The sequence below is a fragment of the Pseudonaja textilis genome, chromosome Z (assembly GCF_049901715.1).
Source record: "Pseudonaja textilis isolate UNSWEBS1 chromosome Z, rPseTex1.2, whole genome shotgun sequence".
Lineage (NCBI taxonomy): Eukaryota > Metazoa > Chordata > Lepidosauria > Squamata > Elapidae > Pseudonaja > Pseudonaja textilis.
The window spans coordinates 107,731,404-107,750,134 of NC_142008.1; the positions used below are offsets into that span (position 1 = coordinate 107,731,404).

The 18,731-nt window shown below is 38.1% G+C and overlaps 1 protein-coding gene across 1 annotated transcript; it reads left to right on the plus strand.

Moving 5' to 3' along the window:
* Positions 1-882: 882 nt before the first annotated feature.
* LOC148124232 (vomeronasal type-2 receptor 26-like) lies at positions 883-18,531 on the plus strand. The gene is made up of 6 exons (XM_087916068.1): positions 883-965; positions 2,545-2,836; positions 3,551-4,408; positions 5,362-5,589; positions 8,329-8,455; positions 17,595-18,531. Exons 1-6 carry the CDS (start codon positions 883-885, stop codon positions 18,494-18,496), a joined length of 2,490 nt encoding a protein of 829 aa, XP_087772194.1. The 3' UTR covers positions 18,497-18,531.
* The last annotated feature ends 200 nt before the right edge of the window (positions 18,532-18,731 follow it).

Consider the following 18,731-nt stretch of genomic DNA (forward strand, 5'->3'; position numbering starts at 1 on the left):
ACAAACTCAGATAAATATTGAAATAAGTCAGGGCAAAGTACCAAAACAATTCTTTGATTTTGATGGACAACTTGAAACTGACAAATGTATTTATGAAAATGAATCTTTTACCGAATATATTGTTCAGTTTTAATCACTTCCTTCAATTGATATATAGGAAGTTTGATTTGTATATTTGCCAGAAAATTTTATTAAAAAAAGCTCATGGCACTTTCATGGTGTAAAAAAATATCAAAGCAAATTACAGCAATTAAGTACAGAATTCTATATTTTCTCAAGGGAGATGTACAAAATACTGAGAATTGAACAGGCCTTGATTATTTCCCCAAGCATCAAAAATATAAGCCTCTTCTTTAGCTTATAAAACTCAATTTTGAGAAAACCTAGTAATAGGAATGATTTTTCCTATCTTTCAAATACAATTTGTTGAATAGTGTATAGAGAGCTCTCATTTGAATCATTTCTATTCTAATCTTCATTTCATGTTCCAAGCTATTTTATCTCTATTTCATTCTTTATAGTTTCTGAACTTTTTTATTTCTCTTTTCCTTTTCCCCTTTCCTATTTTTATTCCAATGTTCATAAATGGGAGGATATACCCTGAGAAATCTGTTTGAAGAAAATATTCAAGCAAGGTTGCAAATGTTTCAGAGGGCATATATGTAAGGAAAATCAAAAATGATGCCATGCCTTTGTCCTAGAGATGGGATATTTTTCTGAATAGGAACAATTGTCAATAATAGGGTGGGGGTGACAAGAATGATCTTGTTTCTATTCCTATTCTGTATTACATGCAAAACATATGCTATCAATTGTAGTATACCTGATGACCCTCTTCCGATACCCCATCAATTTGCTCAACCAGGAAATGTTATTTTGGGGATGGTTACCTCTCAAGCCTTTTTCTTTCACAGCAGCCCCTCCTTCACTGAAGATCCCTTTCGGACATTGTTCAATGAAGTGATGTAAGGAATTCTACTTTATTTTCTTCAGACTAGCAAGTGCAAAATAATTGGGGTGGGGAGGAAAGAAGCACCAGGATTATAGTGATAAATGTTTTAAAATTTTCATACACATAATGCCATTGGAAATTTTCTATGAATTAGTTCTCTCTTTTCCTAGAGTGTACAAAAATTGACTACTGAGTAGAAAACTCCATCTGCCTTCACACACTGTACCAAATCCATATATGATTCTTCTGATGTTTACTCTCTGATTCATAAAACATTTGTAATTGTTTATGACAATGTGTTTATAAACCAGGCTAATAAAAGGAGTGTTCCTATCTAACTACAAGATATCATTTATTGAAGAGTATAAAGAGAAGTGTCATTTGAAGCCTTTCTTTTCTAATTATCATCCAATGTCTAGTATTACTCTGATAAGGAGTAAATTCATGACATTCAGATATAAATGTATACACACACACAAACATACATTCTTTTTTTATTTGTTTCCCAAGTCAAAATTAAATAAAAAGGAAGAAAAAAGAATATAAAAACAAAAACAAAGGAAAAGGGTTTATAGGGCATAATATTAAACATGCAGATAAAATGTCCCCCTCCCCATTGAATACTGATAGATATTTTTCATCAACAATAATGGTTTCCAACTAATACATAATTTATAAACTTTTGAATCTATATTTGTATAAAAACAACTCCTTTGAGTTTAACCTCTTTATTTTTCTTTAAAATTATAACTGGAATCTTTTCAAACAAGTATTCCCACTCCGAAAGAATGTTGGTGTCCATTGAAGATAGATCCATAGCACTTTGTTAAAGTAAATTTTCCTGAAAATAGGGACACAATGTCTCTTGACAGCTGCCTTCTGGGTGCATGTAATGGCTCTATTCTGGATGTCTTCCTGATGTGAACAATTAGGAATTTATCAAACCCTTTATCTAATTTTTCATTTAAAACTTATAAGATGGCAAACATTGTTTTTTCAAAAGTTTCCAAGAAGTCTTTAATGTTTAAAACAGCTGAGTCCCATTTCTCTTTTATATCTCTTTTTGGGAGCATTATAGAGAATAGGTAACGTATAATACCCAAGACCTTCATTTATTGTTGTTTTGATATGACACAGTCCAAGTCTCTCTTATAGCCAAGCTTTCTCAGCAGAGTAGTATTTAGATGTACCCTTTAAAATCTGGGGAGTGCATTGATAAAGAATTGGCTTTGGCAGTGAAATCACTTGTTGATTGTCAGGAAGATAAAAAATCCTGCTGCTCATCATGCCATTTTCTGCAGTTCTCCATTAGTTTACAGTATTATTTGTCTGTGTTGTACACAAGTACAAGTATAGGTTACACTTTTAATCAATGACAGGATTCAAACAATTTTTACTGCCAGTTCGGTGGGCATGCCTTGATGGGCGTGGCAGTGGAAGGATACTGTAAAATATCTAGTCAGAGATGATATTTGCCTGTTCCCCAAACTATTCAAAATTTCCCCTCCTGGTTCTCCAAAACTGGTCAGAACCTGCTGAATGCCACCTCTGCTTTTAATGCTGTTTAATTATATTTAATATTTTTATTTCAGTTATGTGCCAAATCTATATCAGGAGATTCTTGCTTTGGTGTTTGCTGTAAATGAAATCAATAAGAACCCAGAGCTCTTACCAAACATCACACTGGGTTTCCACATTGTGAACAATTACTTTCCTGCGAAGATAACTTATAAAGCAACTTTGAGTTTACTTTCTACACAGCAGAAGTTTGTTCCCAACTTTACCTATGATTTAAAGAAACCATTTATTGCTGCCATTGGAGGACGTTTGACAGAGACTTCATTCACCATGGCTACTGTTCTTTCCAATTACAAGATTCCACAGGTAGATCCTTCAGGTGGCTCACTGGAAATCTTAAGTTTCTTTAATTCCTTCCATTCTTAAAGTACATTTAGTCTCCTTTTCCGAACTGAAATTCCCAGGGGGAAAGTCTAGGAGAATATCAAAAGCATTTAGACTTATCTACCGCTTCTCAGGGCTTTACCACCCTCTCTAAGCATTTTACATAATCAGCGTATTGCCTCCAACAATCTGGGTCCTCATTTTACCAACCTTGGAAAGATGAATGCTGAGTCAATTTTCTGAATTGTTCATTTAATTAGTGTGAACACGAATAAACTGTAGAGATGATTAAATAGTTAATAACCAAGAATTCTTTACAGTTTCCTCCAAATATGGGAGATTAGCAAACGACTGTTGGCTTTGAGTATCAAAGTGATTGGGTGACTATAGAAAATACTCTGTCTTTCCCACATGCTGCTTGACTCCCTTCAGGTAGTAAAACTAAAATACTTTTGCAGATCATATATGCCTGGCTGTTGATCTTGTGCTATGTTTTAAGTGTTGCAACAATCAGTTAAAACGGGCTCAGAAACACAGACAACTGTTGTAACTCATGCAATATTCCAAATATATGAACTTACTATTTAATTTCAAGTAAACTTCCATTCTGATTTTTTGCCTTATTTATGATAAAGATGAATCCCATTTCTTAATCTTACATAATGGTTTATATATTTCTTATATAATGCCTTTTAGCTGGCCTTCGGGATGTTTACTCCACTGCATGATGAACAAAATATATTTCCATCCTTATACCAAATGGTTCCAAATGAAATGCATCAATACACTGGGATTATTCTATTACTTCAGCATTTTGGATGGATATGGATTGGGATCATGGCTGTAGATGATGACTATGGGGACATGTTTTTGCAGAAAATGGAACCATTGCTTTTCCAAAACAGCATCTGTTATGCTTTCATACTTAGAACACCACCAAGGACATATATAGATGAATATATACACTTGATTACAATGGAGTTAAGATATGATCAACTCTTTATGAATGATAAAGTTAAAGTGTGTTTAATATATGCCCTAATTCCAGCCATGGAAAATCTGAGATTGATCATCCTTGTAGCATCTTGGAGTTCACTGCAACCTTTGGGTAAAGTATGGATTGTTACATCTCATTGGAATTTTGAATCCCTGTCCATTCAGAGACATTGGGATATACAGAGTTTCCATGGTGCTCTTTCGTTTGCAATTCACTCAATGGAGCCCCCTGGATTCCAAGAATTTCTTCACACTGTAAGGCCATCTTGGGTAAAAGAAGACAATTTCATTCAGAATTTTTGGGAGCAGGCATTTGACTGCCCATTACACATTTTTGGTATAAATGAAAATAACAAGGTATTGTGCACTGGGAATGAGAATTTAGAGAGTCTGCAGAATATATTATTTCAAATGAGCATGAGTGGACACAGTTATAACATTTACAATGCAGTCCATGTTATGGTACATTTGTTGCATGTCCTACTCAAATCAAGATCCAGATCTAGAAATGCAACAGGAACAGAAGAAATAATATTTCAGGATTTACGACCCTGGCAGGTATTTTGTTTATTTCTAATATATTGTTTGTTTATTTGCACCATCATGTAGTGAATATGATGTTACATATAAAATTTCTTAGAATGATGTTGTACAGCATTGTTTCACCAATCAATTTTTTTTGGATATTTTGTTTTCTCTTGAAGAAAATAACATTTTTAGATTAGTAGATATAATTATAATTAATACATTATAACTAATAATTTAAAAGGTTAAACCAAAGTTTAAGAGGAAATGTTCTATTCTACAGAATTTATGGGGTCATAACCATTATCCAAAGATGACTATTGTTTTTCCTAAGAGCTGAACTTTTGCATGTTAATTTGTTTTGAATTCTAAGAGCCACACATGGCAGACGATGATGTGATGTTGTGTAAGAGGGAAAGAATAATATATTAAGCTTTAATTTTGTGTTATTTTGGAAGATCAGAAGGGAGAAAAGACAAAATTTCTTCTAAAGTTCAGGCTGGGTTATGAATTGTATATGATCCCTGTGTTCAATGAGTACAGACCACTTTGTCATGGAATTTGAAAAACACTATTTAAGATGTGAATTGATAGTCCGAAAGCACATCAGAATGGATATTTAAATATATTCCTTTTATAAAATATGACACATATATGAGGATAATTAATTTGGCGTGATGGTGAGGCACTGGGCTACAAAAAGAAGTTTCTTCTACTCCTTATTAGGCACAAATCCAATTGGTGACCTTAGGCCAGTCCTTCTCTCTCACTCCTAGAAAGAATGTAATGGCAAACCAATTCTGGACATCTTGCCAGAAAAACTACAGACTCTGCTCCAGATAGCAGTCAAGACTGACTTGAAGACACCCTCAATCTTCATTTGAATTTTTCAACACAGGATAGTTCAGCTTGAAATAATTTTCTGTATTTGTTTAATTTCAAAGTTTTGCTGTTAATTTCTTTCATTTTTTTTAAAAAAAATCTAGTTTAATTCTCTCTTGAAAAGCATTGTATTCAACAACAGTATGGGAGACACTATTGCATTTGATGAAAACAGAGAACTGATTACGGGTTTTAATGTTGCAAACTGGATTACTTTTCACAATAATTCTTTTTCTCGAGTCATCGTTGGAACATTGGAACCCCGAGCTCCAGCAGGCAGAACATTAACTCTTAATGACAATCAAATTGTATGGCATAGGAGCTTTAACCAGGTGAGAAGAAGCTGCAGATTCTCAACTAATAACAAAAGTAAGAAACTCTTTGGAAATATTTTCAAATACAATTGAAGTAATTGGAGAACGTGATGTCTTGGTGTTTTCGAGCTTTTCAAGCCAATGAGGTATTACATTTTCTATTCATGCTCTTTATTTATTTGTTTGTTTGTTTATTTGTTTGTTTGTTTGTTTATTTTTGTCAACTGCTTACAAGGTAATAGGTATAAGTAAAAACATAGTTATGAATACATTGATAAATATAAGAAAAATAAAAAAATATATAAAAAAAATAGGACAGGGACAGTAGGCAGGTTGGTGCGCTTATGCACGCTCCCTACAGACCTCTTAGGAAAGGAGTGAGGTCAATAGTAGACAAGTTTTGGGGGTCTGTGGAGGAAACCACAGAGTCAGGTAGAGTATTCGAGACATTGACCACTCTATTACTGAAGTTGTATTTCCTGCAATCAAGTTTCGTGCAATTAACCTTGAGTTTGTATCTATTGTTTGCTCTTCTGTTGTTATGGTTGAAGCTGAAGTATTCATTGACAGGTAGGACATTGCAATGTATGCTTTTATATACTACAATGAGTAGAGGAGTGGAGAACTCTTCTTGTGAAATATTTCTGGACTTTCTCAACTGTGTTAATATCAGAACTAACATAATGTGGGTTCCAGACTGATGAGCTGTATTCGAGTATTGGTCTATCAAATATTTTGTATGCTCTAGTTAGTAGTGTAATATTAACAGAGAAAAAGCTACATAAGATTAGGTTAACAACTCTTAACGTCTTTTTGGCTATGTAGTTACAGGGGCTCTAGCCCTTAGGTCATTAGAGATGAGTACTCCAAGATCCTTAACAGAGTTTGAATCATCAACAAGGTCTTGACTATTCAGCCTGTATTTTATTTTCTAATTTTTTTTGCCAATATGTAGATCAGAGCATTTATTTGTTGAGATTTTAAGTTGCCATTTGTTTGACCATTCTGATACATAGTCAAGGTCTTTTTGAAGAGTAGCAGTATTGTCAGTGATTTTGAATAGCTTTACATTGGTCTGTAATTTTCAACTAGGCTGGGGTCTCCCTTTTTGAAGATGGGAATGACCGTGGCTAGTTACCATAGTTTTGGCAAGGAGCTGGTCCTGAAAGATTTTTCAAAGATTATGCTTGGAGGTTTTGCTATGGCAGTGGATAGCTTTTTAAGAAGTATGCATATATTCTGTCCCGTCCAATAGATAGAGATGGTTTTAGATTGCGTAGCGCTTTTTCAACATTGTCTTCTGTAAAATCGATACCTATTAGATCATTGTACTTGTCTGTGGTTTGACTAGGAAATACTGGGCATGATCCATTACTATTTACAAATAATGAGCCAAAGAATGTGTTAAAGAGGTTGGCTTTAATAGTGTCATCATTGCAGTCTTTACCCTTAGGTTCTTTCAGGGGTGGGATCGACCTTGAATCTTTTAGTTTGTTCTAGAAAGCATGGGTGGAATTGGATTTGTAGAGAGTTTTCTTCTTGCTTAATTTGATAATTGGTGCATTCAGTCTTTGTCTGATAGCATAAATTTCTGTATTGGCTTTTGAAGTTGGCAACATGACCAGATTTGTTTTTCCACCAAAGAGATTTCTTTTTGGATTGAGCTTCCCTATTGCTATGGGTAATTTGTTTTTTCTAGTTTTGGGAGTTGTTACTGGTACATCTAGCTTGATGACTCTTTTGACTTCAAGTAAAAATATGTTGTAATGGTTTTCTACAGTATTGCATCCAGTGAATAGATTGCCAATCAAGGGATGAGAGATCATTGTTTATAAGGTCATAGTTGCCTTTTTTGAAGTTATAATTGGGGATTCTGTCATTGTGATGATTTTTGTGTGGACATATGTTGAGACAAAAGTCAATCATGTTGTGGTCACTGTTGGAAAAGGGTTCTTTAATTTGTATACCGTAAATTGAATTCAAACTATTGAGCATTGATGTGTCTATGGTAGGTTTATAGCAAATATTTCCAGTTGTGCTTGGGCTGCACAGATTACCAATGTAAGTACAGATAGTTCTAGACTTATGATTGGTCACTTAACAACCTTTCAAATTTAAAATGGACTGAAATGTAATTTTTTAGACCTGCTATTGCCTGCCTTGGGCACATGGCAACTGACTCAAATTAATGAACAGCTGTAGTTTCCCAAGGTCGGGGGCCATGTCTTGAAGAGTTTGTAGCTAGTTTCCAGAAAAGAGATGTACTTTCGGTGGAATTAATTTCAGAATGAACAGGTGACTGAAAAAATAGCAATAGATCAATTTAATGCAATTGTAAAAAGGGTTGCAAAATCCAATTTTTCAAGTAATATCTTGACTTTTAAGAGCAATGAAATTGTGCTCCCCACTGTGGTTGTAAGTCAGGGACCACCTGTAGTGCAGCATTCTGTTTCTAAACATTCTGTCCCCAAAAGAACCTGTATTACATTTGATCATGTTCAGAAAATGTATTAACTAAAATATTCATTAAGAATAATTTGAACATGTGTGAGGTCTTGTGGAAGACAGAACTTTCTGCCGTTTCAGGCCCTCTGCCAGAACATCCAAAAAAGTCAGTGCCAATTCTTTCCCATTAACTCAAGCTTCCTCCCTTTTATTTTCTTTTGCTTCTTCATCCTGGTTGTGGTTCCTGTTTGGGAAAGCTCAATTAATGCAAATATTTTACCCTCTGATTCTCTCTTACATATTACTGCTCAGGTGCTTCCTCTTTCTCTGTGCAATGATCACTGCTATCCTGGCTCCAGAAGAAAGAAGAAGGAAGGAGAGAAATTTTGTTGTTATGATTGTGTGCCCTGTTCAGAAGGACGGATCTCTGATGAAATAGGTAGGAGAAAAAGATGTGAGGACTTCAGCTAACCAGGCAGCAAAAATCCCGTCCAATGTCATGATTTATTTAAAGAGAATCATATGAATAACAGTAAATACAAAAGAAAAAAGAGGAAAAATCTCTTCTGTCACTCTCTCTCTCTTTACCTTGCTCTGTCTTTTATCTCCTTCTATGCATGTTTAAAAGTGGTTTGTTTATTGATTGTTTGAAATTACAATGGCAATGAAAAAAGGGAGTTATGTCCAATTTTAATACCTACAACTGACTCAAATTTGTGGTGGTTGGCATGTCATAACAACTGGCAAGAAATGTTTTAAAATGGGGCAAAACTAAGTTAACAAGTATTTCATTTAACAACAGAAATTTGGGGCACTATTGTAATCATAAATTGAGGTCTATTGTATATGTATCTAAAATGTTAAACAAAATATAATATAATATTTATAATATTGTGGGGTAATCAGCAATGCATACATAAACTTTAAAGTAATTCATAGGCCAAGGTATTAAATGAACTGAGTAATCTGTGCTATATATTTATTCATTCACTGCTGAAGAATTAATCTTTCAGCAAAAAGAAAAGAATGTGCAACTGATTTGCATTGTTTAGCTATCACTTTCCATTCAATAGAGTTATATTTACAAATATATATTTAACAGAAAATATTAACTTCTGTCTCATGATCAAATTAATACAAAGAAGAAATCAACATGTAAGGTGATAAAATATAATTAAATGAATTATTATTCTCTTTAAATATGCAATAATATGAGAATTTAGTCTTTTCTAGTAAAATACTTTATCTAATAAAAGTATTTTGATCCATTAAAATTAAAATTAAGTAAAGTATTATTCTCTCTTTTTTTTTGTTAATTGCAAAGTCATATCTGACCCATCGTGACCCCATGGACAACGTTCTTGCAGCCCTTCCTGTCCTCTACCATCTTTTGGAGTCCATTTAATCTCACACCTACTGCTTTAGTGACTCCATCCAGCCACCTCATTCTCCTTCATCCCCTTCTTCTAGTGTCCTAAATCTTTCCTGGTATTAGACTCTTCTCCAGTGAGTCTTCCTTCTCATTATGTGGCCAAAATATTTGAGTTTCAACTTCAGGTTCTGGCCTTCTAAAGAGTAGTCAGGGTTGTTCTCCTCTAGGCTGACCAGTTTGATTGCCTTGCAGTCCAAGGGACTTGCAGGATTCTTCTCCAGCATCATAGTTCAAAGGCCTCAATTCTTTGGCGCTCAGCCTTTCTTATGATCCAACTTTCACAGTCCTACATTGCAACTGGGAAAATCATAGTCTTGACTATATGCAGTTTTGGTGGCAGGGTGATGTCTCTGCTTTTTTTATGCTGTCTAGATTTCCCATAGCTTTATTCCCCAGGAGCAAGCATCTTTTAATTTCTTGGCTGCAGTCTCCATCTGTGGTGATCTTGGAGCCCAGGAAAATAAAATCCGTCACTACCTCCATTTCTTCCCCATCTATTTGCCAGGAATTGAAAGGGCCAGTTGCTATGATCTTAGCTTTCTAAATGTTGAGTTTCAAGCCAACTACTGCACTCTCCTTTACCCACATCAAGAGGCTCTTTAGTTCCTCTTCACTTTCTGTCATTAGAGTGATATCATCTGCATATCTGAGGGTGTTGATATTTCTTCCAGCAATCTTAATTCCAATTTTGGATTTATCTACTCCTGGCTTTCTCATGATGTGCTCTGCATATAAGTTAAATAGGCAAGGCAACAGTATATAGCCTTGTTGGACTCTTTTCCCAATTTTGAACCAATCAGTTGTTCCATGTCCAGTTCTCACTGTTGCTTCTTGACCCGCATATAGATTTCTCAAGAGACAAATAAGATGGTCTATTACTCCCATTTCTTTTACAATTTGCCACAATTTGTTGTGATCCACACAATCAAAGGCTTTGGCATAGTCAATGAAGCAGAAGTAAATGTTTTTTTCTGGAACTCCGTAGCTTTGTCCATGATCTAGTATATGTTAGCAATTTGATCTCTAGTTCCTCTGCCTTTTTGAAATCATGCCTGTATTTCTCGATCCACATACTGCTGGAGTCTAGCTTGTAGAAGTTTAAGCATAAAAATGTGAAATGAGTGCAGTGGTGCAATAGTTTGAACATTCTTTTGGCATTGCCTTTCTTTGGAATTGGAATGTAAACTGACCTTGTCCAATCCTGTGGCCAGTGTTGAGTTTTTCCAAATTTGCTGGTAAATTGAATGTAGCACTTTTACTGCATCATCTTTTAAGATTTTGAATAGATCAGCTGGAATACTGTCACTTCCAATAGCTTTGTTGTTGCTCAGATTTCCTAAGGCCCATGTCACTTCACATTCTAGGATGTCTGGCTCGAGGTCTGTGACCACACCAACATGGTTATCAGGGACATCAAGCTCATTCTTGTGTAGTTCTTCTGTGTAATTTTGTCACCTCTTCTTAATCTCTTCTGCCTCTGTTAGGTCCTTGCCATTTTGATCTTTTATCATGCCCATCTTTGCATCAAACATTCCCTTCATATCTCCAATTTCCTTGAAGAGATCTCTGGTTCTCCCTATTCTATTGTTTTTTTGTATTTCTTTGCACTATTCATTTAAGAAGACATTCTTATCTCTTCTAGCTCTTCTCTGAAATTCTGCATTAAATTGGGTGTATCTTTCTCTTTCTCCCTTGCCTTTCACATCCCTTCTTTCCTTAGCTATTTGCAAAGCTTCTTCAGACAGGCATTTTGCTTGCTTGTTTTTTTTTCCTTGGTGTGGCGTTTGGAAAAGACTGAGCTGAAGTCTTCACTCCGGTCCATGTTTCCAGCGGGAACATGGACAGTTCCTATTGGCTGATGCCATTTGACAGCCGGCTTTAAAAGGGAGCTGTCAAACGGCATCAGCTGTTTTCCGCCAGCTGGCTGCCTTGTTAGCACGGCAGCCCTTTATTGTTACAATAAAGCTGAAGTTCGCCCCGTGTTCACCTCAGGTTATTCTGCTGCTCTACAACACTGGCAATGAGGGCGGGATACATATAAGAGGCAACCGGGCAAAGAATCGCTAAGTGAAGTCACTACAAAAAAGAGTCGAAGTTACTACCGAACTGAATGTCACTTTAAGAGCTTACTGTCACTATTCACGAGCGCGAATTTCAACTGTCCTTGGAAGATCTGGCACCGCTGAGTCGAGATGACTTCGAACCCTGCATTCCCAACTTTCAGACCAACAGCAGAAACATGGGAATCCTACAGAAACTGATTTGACTGTTTCCTAGATGCCATAGACCTTGCTGACATTTCTGACCATAGGAAAAAGTCCTACTTTTTAAGTTTTTGTGGAGCCACAGTTTTTGACACTGCTACAGCATTATTGGCTCCATGTTCAATTAAGACTGTTCCATGGGAAGAATTGCAGGAAATTCTTTCCAACCACTATTCCCCTAAGCCATCCCGAATTGCCAGGCATCATGCTTTTAGGAGACGGATTCAGGCTGAGGGAGAGACTATTAGTGGGTACATGGCTGCCCTATGAACAGCTGCCTTGCATTGTGGGTTTAGAGACTATCTGGAAGACATGTTATTAGACCAACTAGTTTGTGGAGTCAGGGATTTAAGGCTACAAAGGCACCTATTGGCTAAAGGGGATTTAACCCTTAAATTAGCAATTGAAGAGTCTCAAGCTGCTGAACTATCAACACTTTCAGCAGCAGAAATTCAGGGAAATCCAATTAGCCAGAGCAGCTCAGCCATCCATTACGATGAAGCCTCCACAGAAGAAGGCTATGAAGAGGCTAATGACGTAAATCACCTCAGGCAGCAAAAAAACAGTCAAAGGGAGAACAGGCCAAACCCCAATCTACCTCCACAGCCTCAGCCCATTTGTCTAAGCTGTGGGGGAAACCACCTCAGGGCATCCTGCAAGTTCGGGAATGCCATTTGTCTAAAATGCCGAAGGAAGGGTCATTTAGCCAGGATCTGTCAAGCAGGAAAGACTTTGGCCCAAAAACCTCAGACAACCCAACATTTCCAAAAACAAGTTGAAGACTGTTTTACCTGCTATCGAGCCAAGCTGACTAACAAAGGCTCTAACAAAATCAGTGTTTTTGTTTCTATAGAAGGGAAACCTTGCAGGATGGAAGTTGACACAGGCTCAGCACTGTCCATCATCTCATGGAGCACTTTGAAACAACTACTTCCCAGAATGGCTAAAAAGAAGCTTCACGGCTGCCATTTAACCCTATGTGTCTACCAAGGCAGAACCATCCCAGTCATTGGAAAAGGCAAGTTTTTTGTTTAATTTCAAAATTGTAAAGGTCACTTGCCTTTAGTGGTAGTGGATGGTGCCCTCCCTAGCCTGTTGGGGTTAGACTGGTTCCCTGCCCTTGGCCTCCATATAAGCCGAATCCACTCTATTACAAATGCTGAACTGGACACCTTGTTTAATGACTATGCTGATGAGGGGCTGGGCTGTTATTCAGGAACCCCAATATCTTTCAACTTGGACCCTCAGGCAGTACCAATCCATTTAAAGCCTCGAAGGGTATCTTTTGCAATCTGCCCCAAATTAGACATGGAGCTTGACAAATTAATTAAACAGGGTGTATTAGAGCCTGTGGACTTCGCAAAATGGGAAACCCCAATAGTGACACCCCTGAAGAAAGATGGTAGTGTAAGAATCTGCACAGATTACAAGATGTCATTGATTAAATATTTACAAATCAGTGCTTATCCAGTCCCTGTTATCCAGCACCTACTACATTCTTTTGAGCCAGGAACCACTTTCACGAAATTAGACATGTCACAGGCTTATCAACAATTCCCTGTTGATGACACAGCTGCTGAACTACAAACTATTGTAATGCACAGGGGCACTTTTAAATGTAGGCGCCTCTGATTTGGCATAAGTGTGGCCCCAGGGATTTTCCAATCTTTAATGGAAAGACTTCTTCAAGGATTACCAGGTGTAATTCCATATTTTGACAACATTTTAATACCTGACAAGTCTCAGTTACTGCAAAGAAGGAGGAGTCCTCAATCGTTTCAGGAAGCATTGTCTTAAGCTAAAAAAAGAGAAGTGCGCTATTGCTACCCCACAGATAAAATTTTTGGGATACAGAATTGATGCCTCTGGTATTCTCCCAATTGAATCCAAAGTAAGGGCTATTCACGAGGCACCCACACCAGCTAACAAAACCGAGCTCCAGGCCTTTTTAGGACCTCTTAACTTTTACGCTTCATTTTTGCCACATAAAGCTTCCATTGCAGAGCCTCTACACAGACTCTTGGACAAGCAATCCCCCTGGCACTGGGGACTTAAGGAAGCCCATGCTTTCCATGCAGTCAAATCATTGCTCACATCCGATGCTGTTTTGATCCAATTTAATGAGCATTTACCTTTAGTTTTAGTAGCAGATGCTTCTCCTTTTTGCATAGGTGCCATTTTAAGTCATAGACTGCCTAATGGTTATGAGGCACACATTGCCTTTTTCTCCAGAACTTTTCCCCAGCTGAGTGCAACTACAGCCAAATTGACAAGGAGGCTTTGGCTGCAGTTGCTTTTGTCAAAAAATTCCATGAGTTTCTATATGGATACTATTTCGAGTCGGTTACAGATCACAAGCCTCTGTTAGGCCTTCTCTCAGGAGATAGACAAACTCCTCAGATTTTGTCTCCAAGGATGACCAGGTGGACTTTATTTCTGGCTGCCTATTCCTATACACTGGTTCATTGAGCTGGCAAGAGTCTCTGCCACGCTGATGCTCTTAGTCCCTGCCCCCTGCCTGTTCCTGTGGAGGATCCTGAACCAACTAATACTGTGCTCCTGATCAATGATCTCAAACTTTCCATCACCGCCCTTGATATCACAGCCCACTCTGCCAGGGACAAGGTAATCGCCCAAGTCCTTGACTGGGTGGGAAGGGGGTGGCCTGCAATTCCTTATGCCCCCAAATTCGTACCTTTCAAAACTCGCCAGCAAGAACTATCTTCTTTGCAAGGCTGTTTACTTTGGGGAACCGAGGTAGTTATCCCTTCCAAGTTGCAAGCCTCAGTTTTAAAGGTCCTGCATGAAGGGCATCCTGGCATTGTCAGAATGAAAGCCCTAGATCGCAGATATGTATGGTGGCCAGGCTTGGATGCTCAGATTACAAGCTGGGTGAATGCTTGTCAGCCCTGCCAAATTACCAGACCTGCTCCACCCACATCCACTCCAGGCAGGTGGGAAGATTCTGAGACCTCTTGGTCCCGAGTGCATATTGATCTGGCTGGCCCCTTTCACGGGTGTACATTCCTGGTGATGGTTGATTCTTTTTCTAAATGGGTAGAGCTGACCTTGATGACCACCACAACTTCAGAAGCCATCACTAAGGCTCTAGCAAGGATATTCACTACCCATGGCCTCCCTGACACTATCGTATCTGATAACAGACCCCAGTTTACTTCCTGTGAGTTTCAGGTCTTCCTTGCTAAGAATCAGGCATGCATTTACAGCTCCTTTCCATCCTGCCAGTAATGGCCTGGTTGAAAGAGCAATCAGATCTGCTAAGGAGGTCCTGGAAAGGCTTGGGCCCATAAATTGGCACTCTAGGCTTGCTAAGTTATCTTCTAACCCAGCACACGTCTCCCTGTGCCACCACTAATAGGTCCCCAGCTGAACTTCTCATGGGTAGACGTCTGAGGACTACTTTAGACAGACTCCATCCATATTATGCCCCAGTCACGCCCCTAGGATCAAATAGCCAGGCAAAGGAGTTTGCTGAAAATGACCGGGTCTATGCCCGGAATTATGCGGGACACCTTTTGTGGATGCCTGGGCAGATTGTGGCAGTAACCAGTCCTAAGTCTTACAGGGTCCAACTGCAAGACGGGCGCATCTGGTGTCACCATATCAATCAACTTAGAAGGCGTTGGAGTTCATTTGCAGATGGTGCTCCAGATATTCCTGCAACAGAGAAACCGCCGGCGCCCGAACAAACTTCCCGCAAATCTGACAGGAATGCAAGCCTACATGAGCAGCCATCTGTCCCTCACCCAGAGATGCCTGAAGCCGAGACACCAGTTTTGTTGGCATCAGAAGTTGTTCAACAAACAGAAAAGTTCCTTCCAGCAGCAGCTTCATCAGAACCTAGAAGATCTGGCCACCTGTGCAAGTGCCCAAGTTATCTGAAGGACTACACATGCTCCGTTCTGGGGGAAAGGAGTGTGGCATTCGGAAAAGACTGAGCTGAAGTCTTCACTCTGGTCCGTGTTTCCAGCAGGAACACAGACCGTTCCTATTGGCTGATGCCATTTAACAGCTGGCTATAAAAGGGAGCTGTCAAACAGCATCAGTTGTTGTCCACCAGCTGGCTGCCTTGTTAGTGCGGCAGTCGCGACAACCCTTTATTGTTACAATAAAGTAAAGCTGAAGTTCACTCCGTGTTCGCCTCAGGTTATTCTGCCACTCTACAACACTTGGGATGGTTTTAGTTGTTACCTCTTATACAATGTTGCAAATCTCCATCCATAGTTTTTCAGACAGTCTGATCTAATTTCTTAAATCTATTTGTCACTTCTACAATATATTCATCAGGGATATGATTTAGTTCATGCCTGAGTGGCCTAAGCTTTTCCCTCCTTTCTTCAATTTAAGCCTAAATTTTGCAATGAGAAGCTCATGATTTGAGGCACAGTCAGCTCCTGGTCTTGTTTTTACTGAGTGTATAGAGCTTCTCCATCTTTGGCTGCAGAGCACATAGTCAATCTGATTTCTGTGTTGACTGGTGATGTCCATGTGTAGTGCTGTCTCTTGGGTTGTTGGAAAAGAGTGTTTGCTATGACCATCATATTCTCTTGACAAAATTCTCTAAGCCTGTGCCTGCTTCATTTTGTACTCCAAGGCCAAACTTGCCTGTTATTCCGGTTACCTTTTGGCTTCCTACTTAGCATTCCAATCCCTCATGATGATAAGGACATCATTTTGGGGTCTTAATTCTATAAGGTGCTGTAGGATTTCATAGAACTGGTCAATTTCATCCTCTTCAGCACTAGTGGTTTGGGGCATAGACTTGAGCTACTGTGATATTGAATGATTTGCCTTGGACTTGAACTGAGATAATTCTGTCATTTGGGGGATTGTATCCCAGTATTGCTTTTCCTACTATTTTATTTACTATGAAGGTTATTCCATTTCTTCTGAGGGATTCTTGCCTGCAGTAGTGTACCTGATGGTCATCTGAATTAAATTCACCCATTCCTGTCCAATTGAATTCGCTGATTCAGTCTTGTCATCTCTTGTTTGACTACATCCAGCTTGCCTTGATTCATGGACCTTACATTCCAGGTTCCTATGGAGAATAGATCTTTACAGCATTGGACTTTTCTTTCACCACCAGATGCATCCATAGCTGAGTGTCCTTTCAGCTTTGGCCCAGTTGCTTTACTCTTTCTGGCACTACTAATACTAGCCCTCTGTTCTTCTCTAGTGGCATATTGGACACCTTCCAACCTGAGGGACTCATCTTCCAGCATCATATCTTTTTGCCTTCCGGTATTGTCCATGGGGTTTTCATGGCAAAGATACTGGAGTGGGTTGTCATTTCCTTCTCCAGTGCATTATGCTCTTCACATATTCAATAACACGAGAATTTAGTCTTTTCTACTAAAAATACCCTTTTATCTAATAAAAATAATTTTGTTCCATTAAAATCTTTAAATTTGGTTGTTCAGATTAATTTCCATTGTTTAGACAAAATATGGATATCCAATTTCTTGTCCCACCCATTCCTTAAAATATCTTATCAAATTGATATATTAGTATCAAGTATTTATAATATTTATTTCTACAAACCTAGTTGTCTCTGAAACTGCAATTATTACTTGTCCACAGTGAAATGGCACTTAAAGATCTATTAGTAACCTCCTCATTTTACAAATGAACAGAGCAGAGATAATACTTTTATTTGCTTTTGATTTTCAGTCAATGCCCTCTTTGCATAATGAAGGATCTCAGGGTTAAATTGCGACTAATGTATGTTTTTGAATTTAAAAAATGCTACCCACTCTTCAGAAAATAGGCAATGTATCAAAATCAATTGTACTCTATATATTCTAGACTGATATAAAGTTTTGTATATTGAAAATATAACTTTGTTTTCCTTTTTGCAGATATAGATGTCTGCATGAAATGTCCAAAAGATGAATATCCAAGCAACATCCAAACTCAGTGTATTCCCAAAGTGTTTACCTATCTCTCTTATTATGAACCTTTAGGAATCCTCTTTGTTACATTGGCTACTGTTTTCTCTTTGATTACAATCCTTGTGGTTAGAATCTTTTGGATGCATAAAGAGACTCCAATTGTCAAAGCCAACAACTGGAGCCTCACTTGTATCCTCCTTCTTTCCCTTCTTCTCTGCTTCCTCTGTTCCTTCCTCTTCATGGGAAGACCTGAAAAGATGACCTGCCTTCTCCGGCAAATGACTTTTGGCATTATCTTCTCAGTGGCCCTTTCATCTGTATTGGCAAAAACCACGACTGTGATTCTGGCATTCATGGCAACCAAACCAGGCTCTGGAATGAGGAAATGGGTAGGGAAAGGATTGTCCAATTCTATTGTCCTTTTGGGTTCTTTCATCCAGGTGGGAATTTGCATTGTTTGGCTGAGTATCTCTCCCCCTTTCCCAGATACAGACCTGCACTCACTGAAGAAACAAATCATAATGGAATGCAATGAAGGCTCAGTGATCATGTTTTACTGTGTTCTGGGTTACATGGGGTTCCTGGCCATTGTCAGCTTTAACATTTCTTTTCAAGCCAGGAAGTTGCCCAGCAGTTTCAATGAGGCCAAGTTTATCACTTTCAGCATGTTAGTCTTTTGCAGCGTTTGGCTATCATTTGTTCCAACCTACCTGAGCACCAAAGGGAAATACACGGTAGCTGTGGAGATCTTCTCTATCTTATGCTCCAGTGCTGGTTTACTGGGGTGTATATTTTGCCCCAAATGCTACATCATTTTATTGAGGCCTGAGATGAACAAGAAGGAATATTTAATAAGGAAAGAAATGTAACTATCTTTTTGTGTTCATTTTTAATGAAATATCTTTAAAACATTCATTAAGTGCTTTTTGAATATTAATTTAGTTTGAATTAATTTAGAAAGATCTCTCTCCTTGTTTTATCTTCATTCATACACAAAATATGATATGGTGAAAAGAAGTATTTAAAAGGATATCTGTTTTAAGATCCGAGAGTGCATGTGTCCTTTCTAGTTTAATATGGGTGAAGATTACATGAATTAAATTT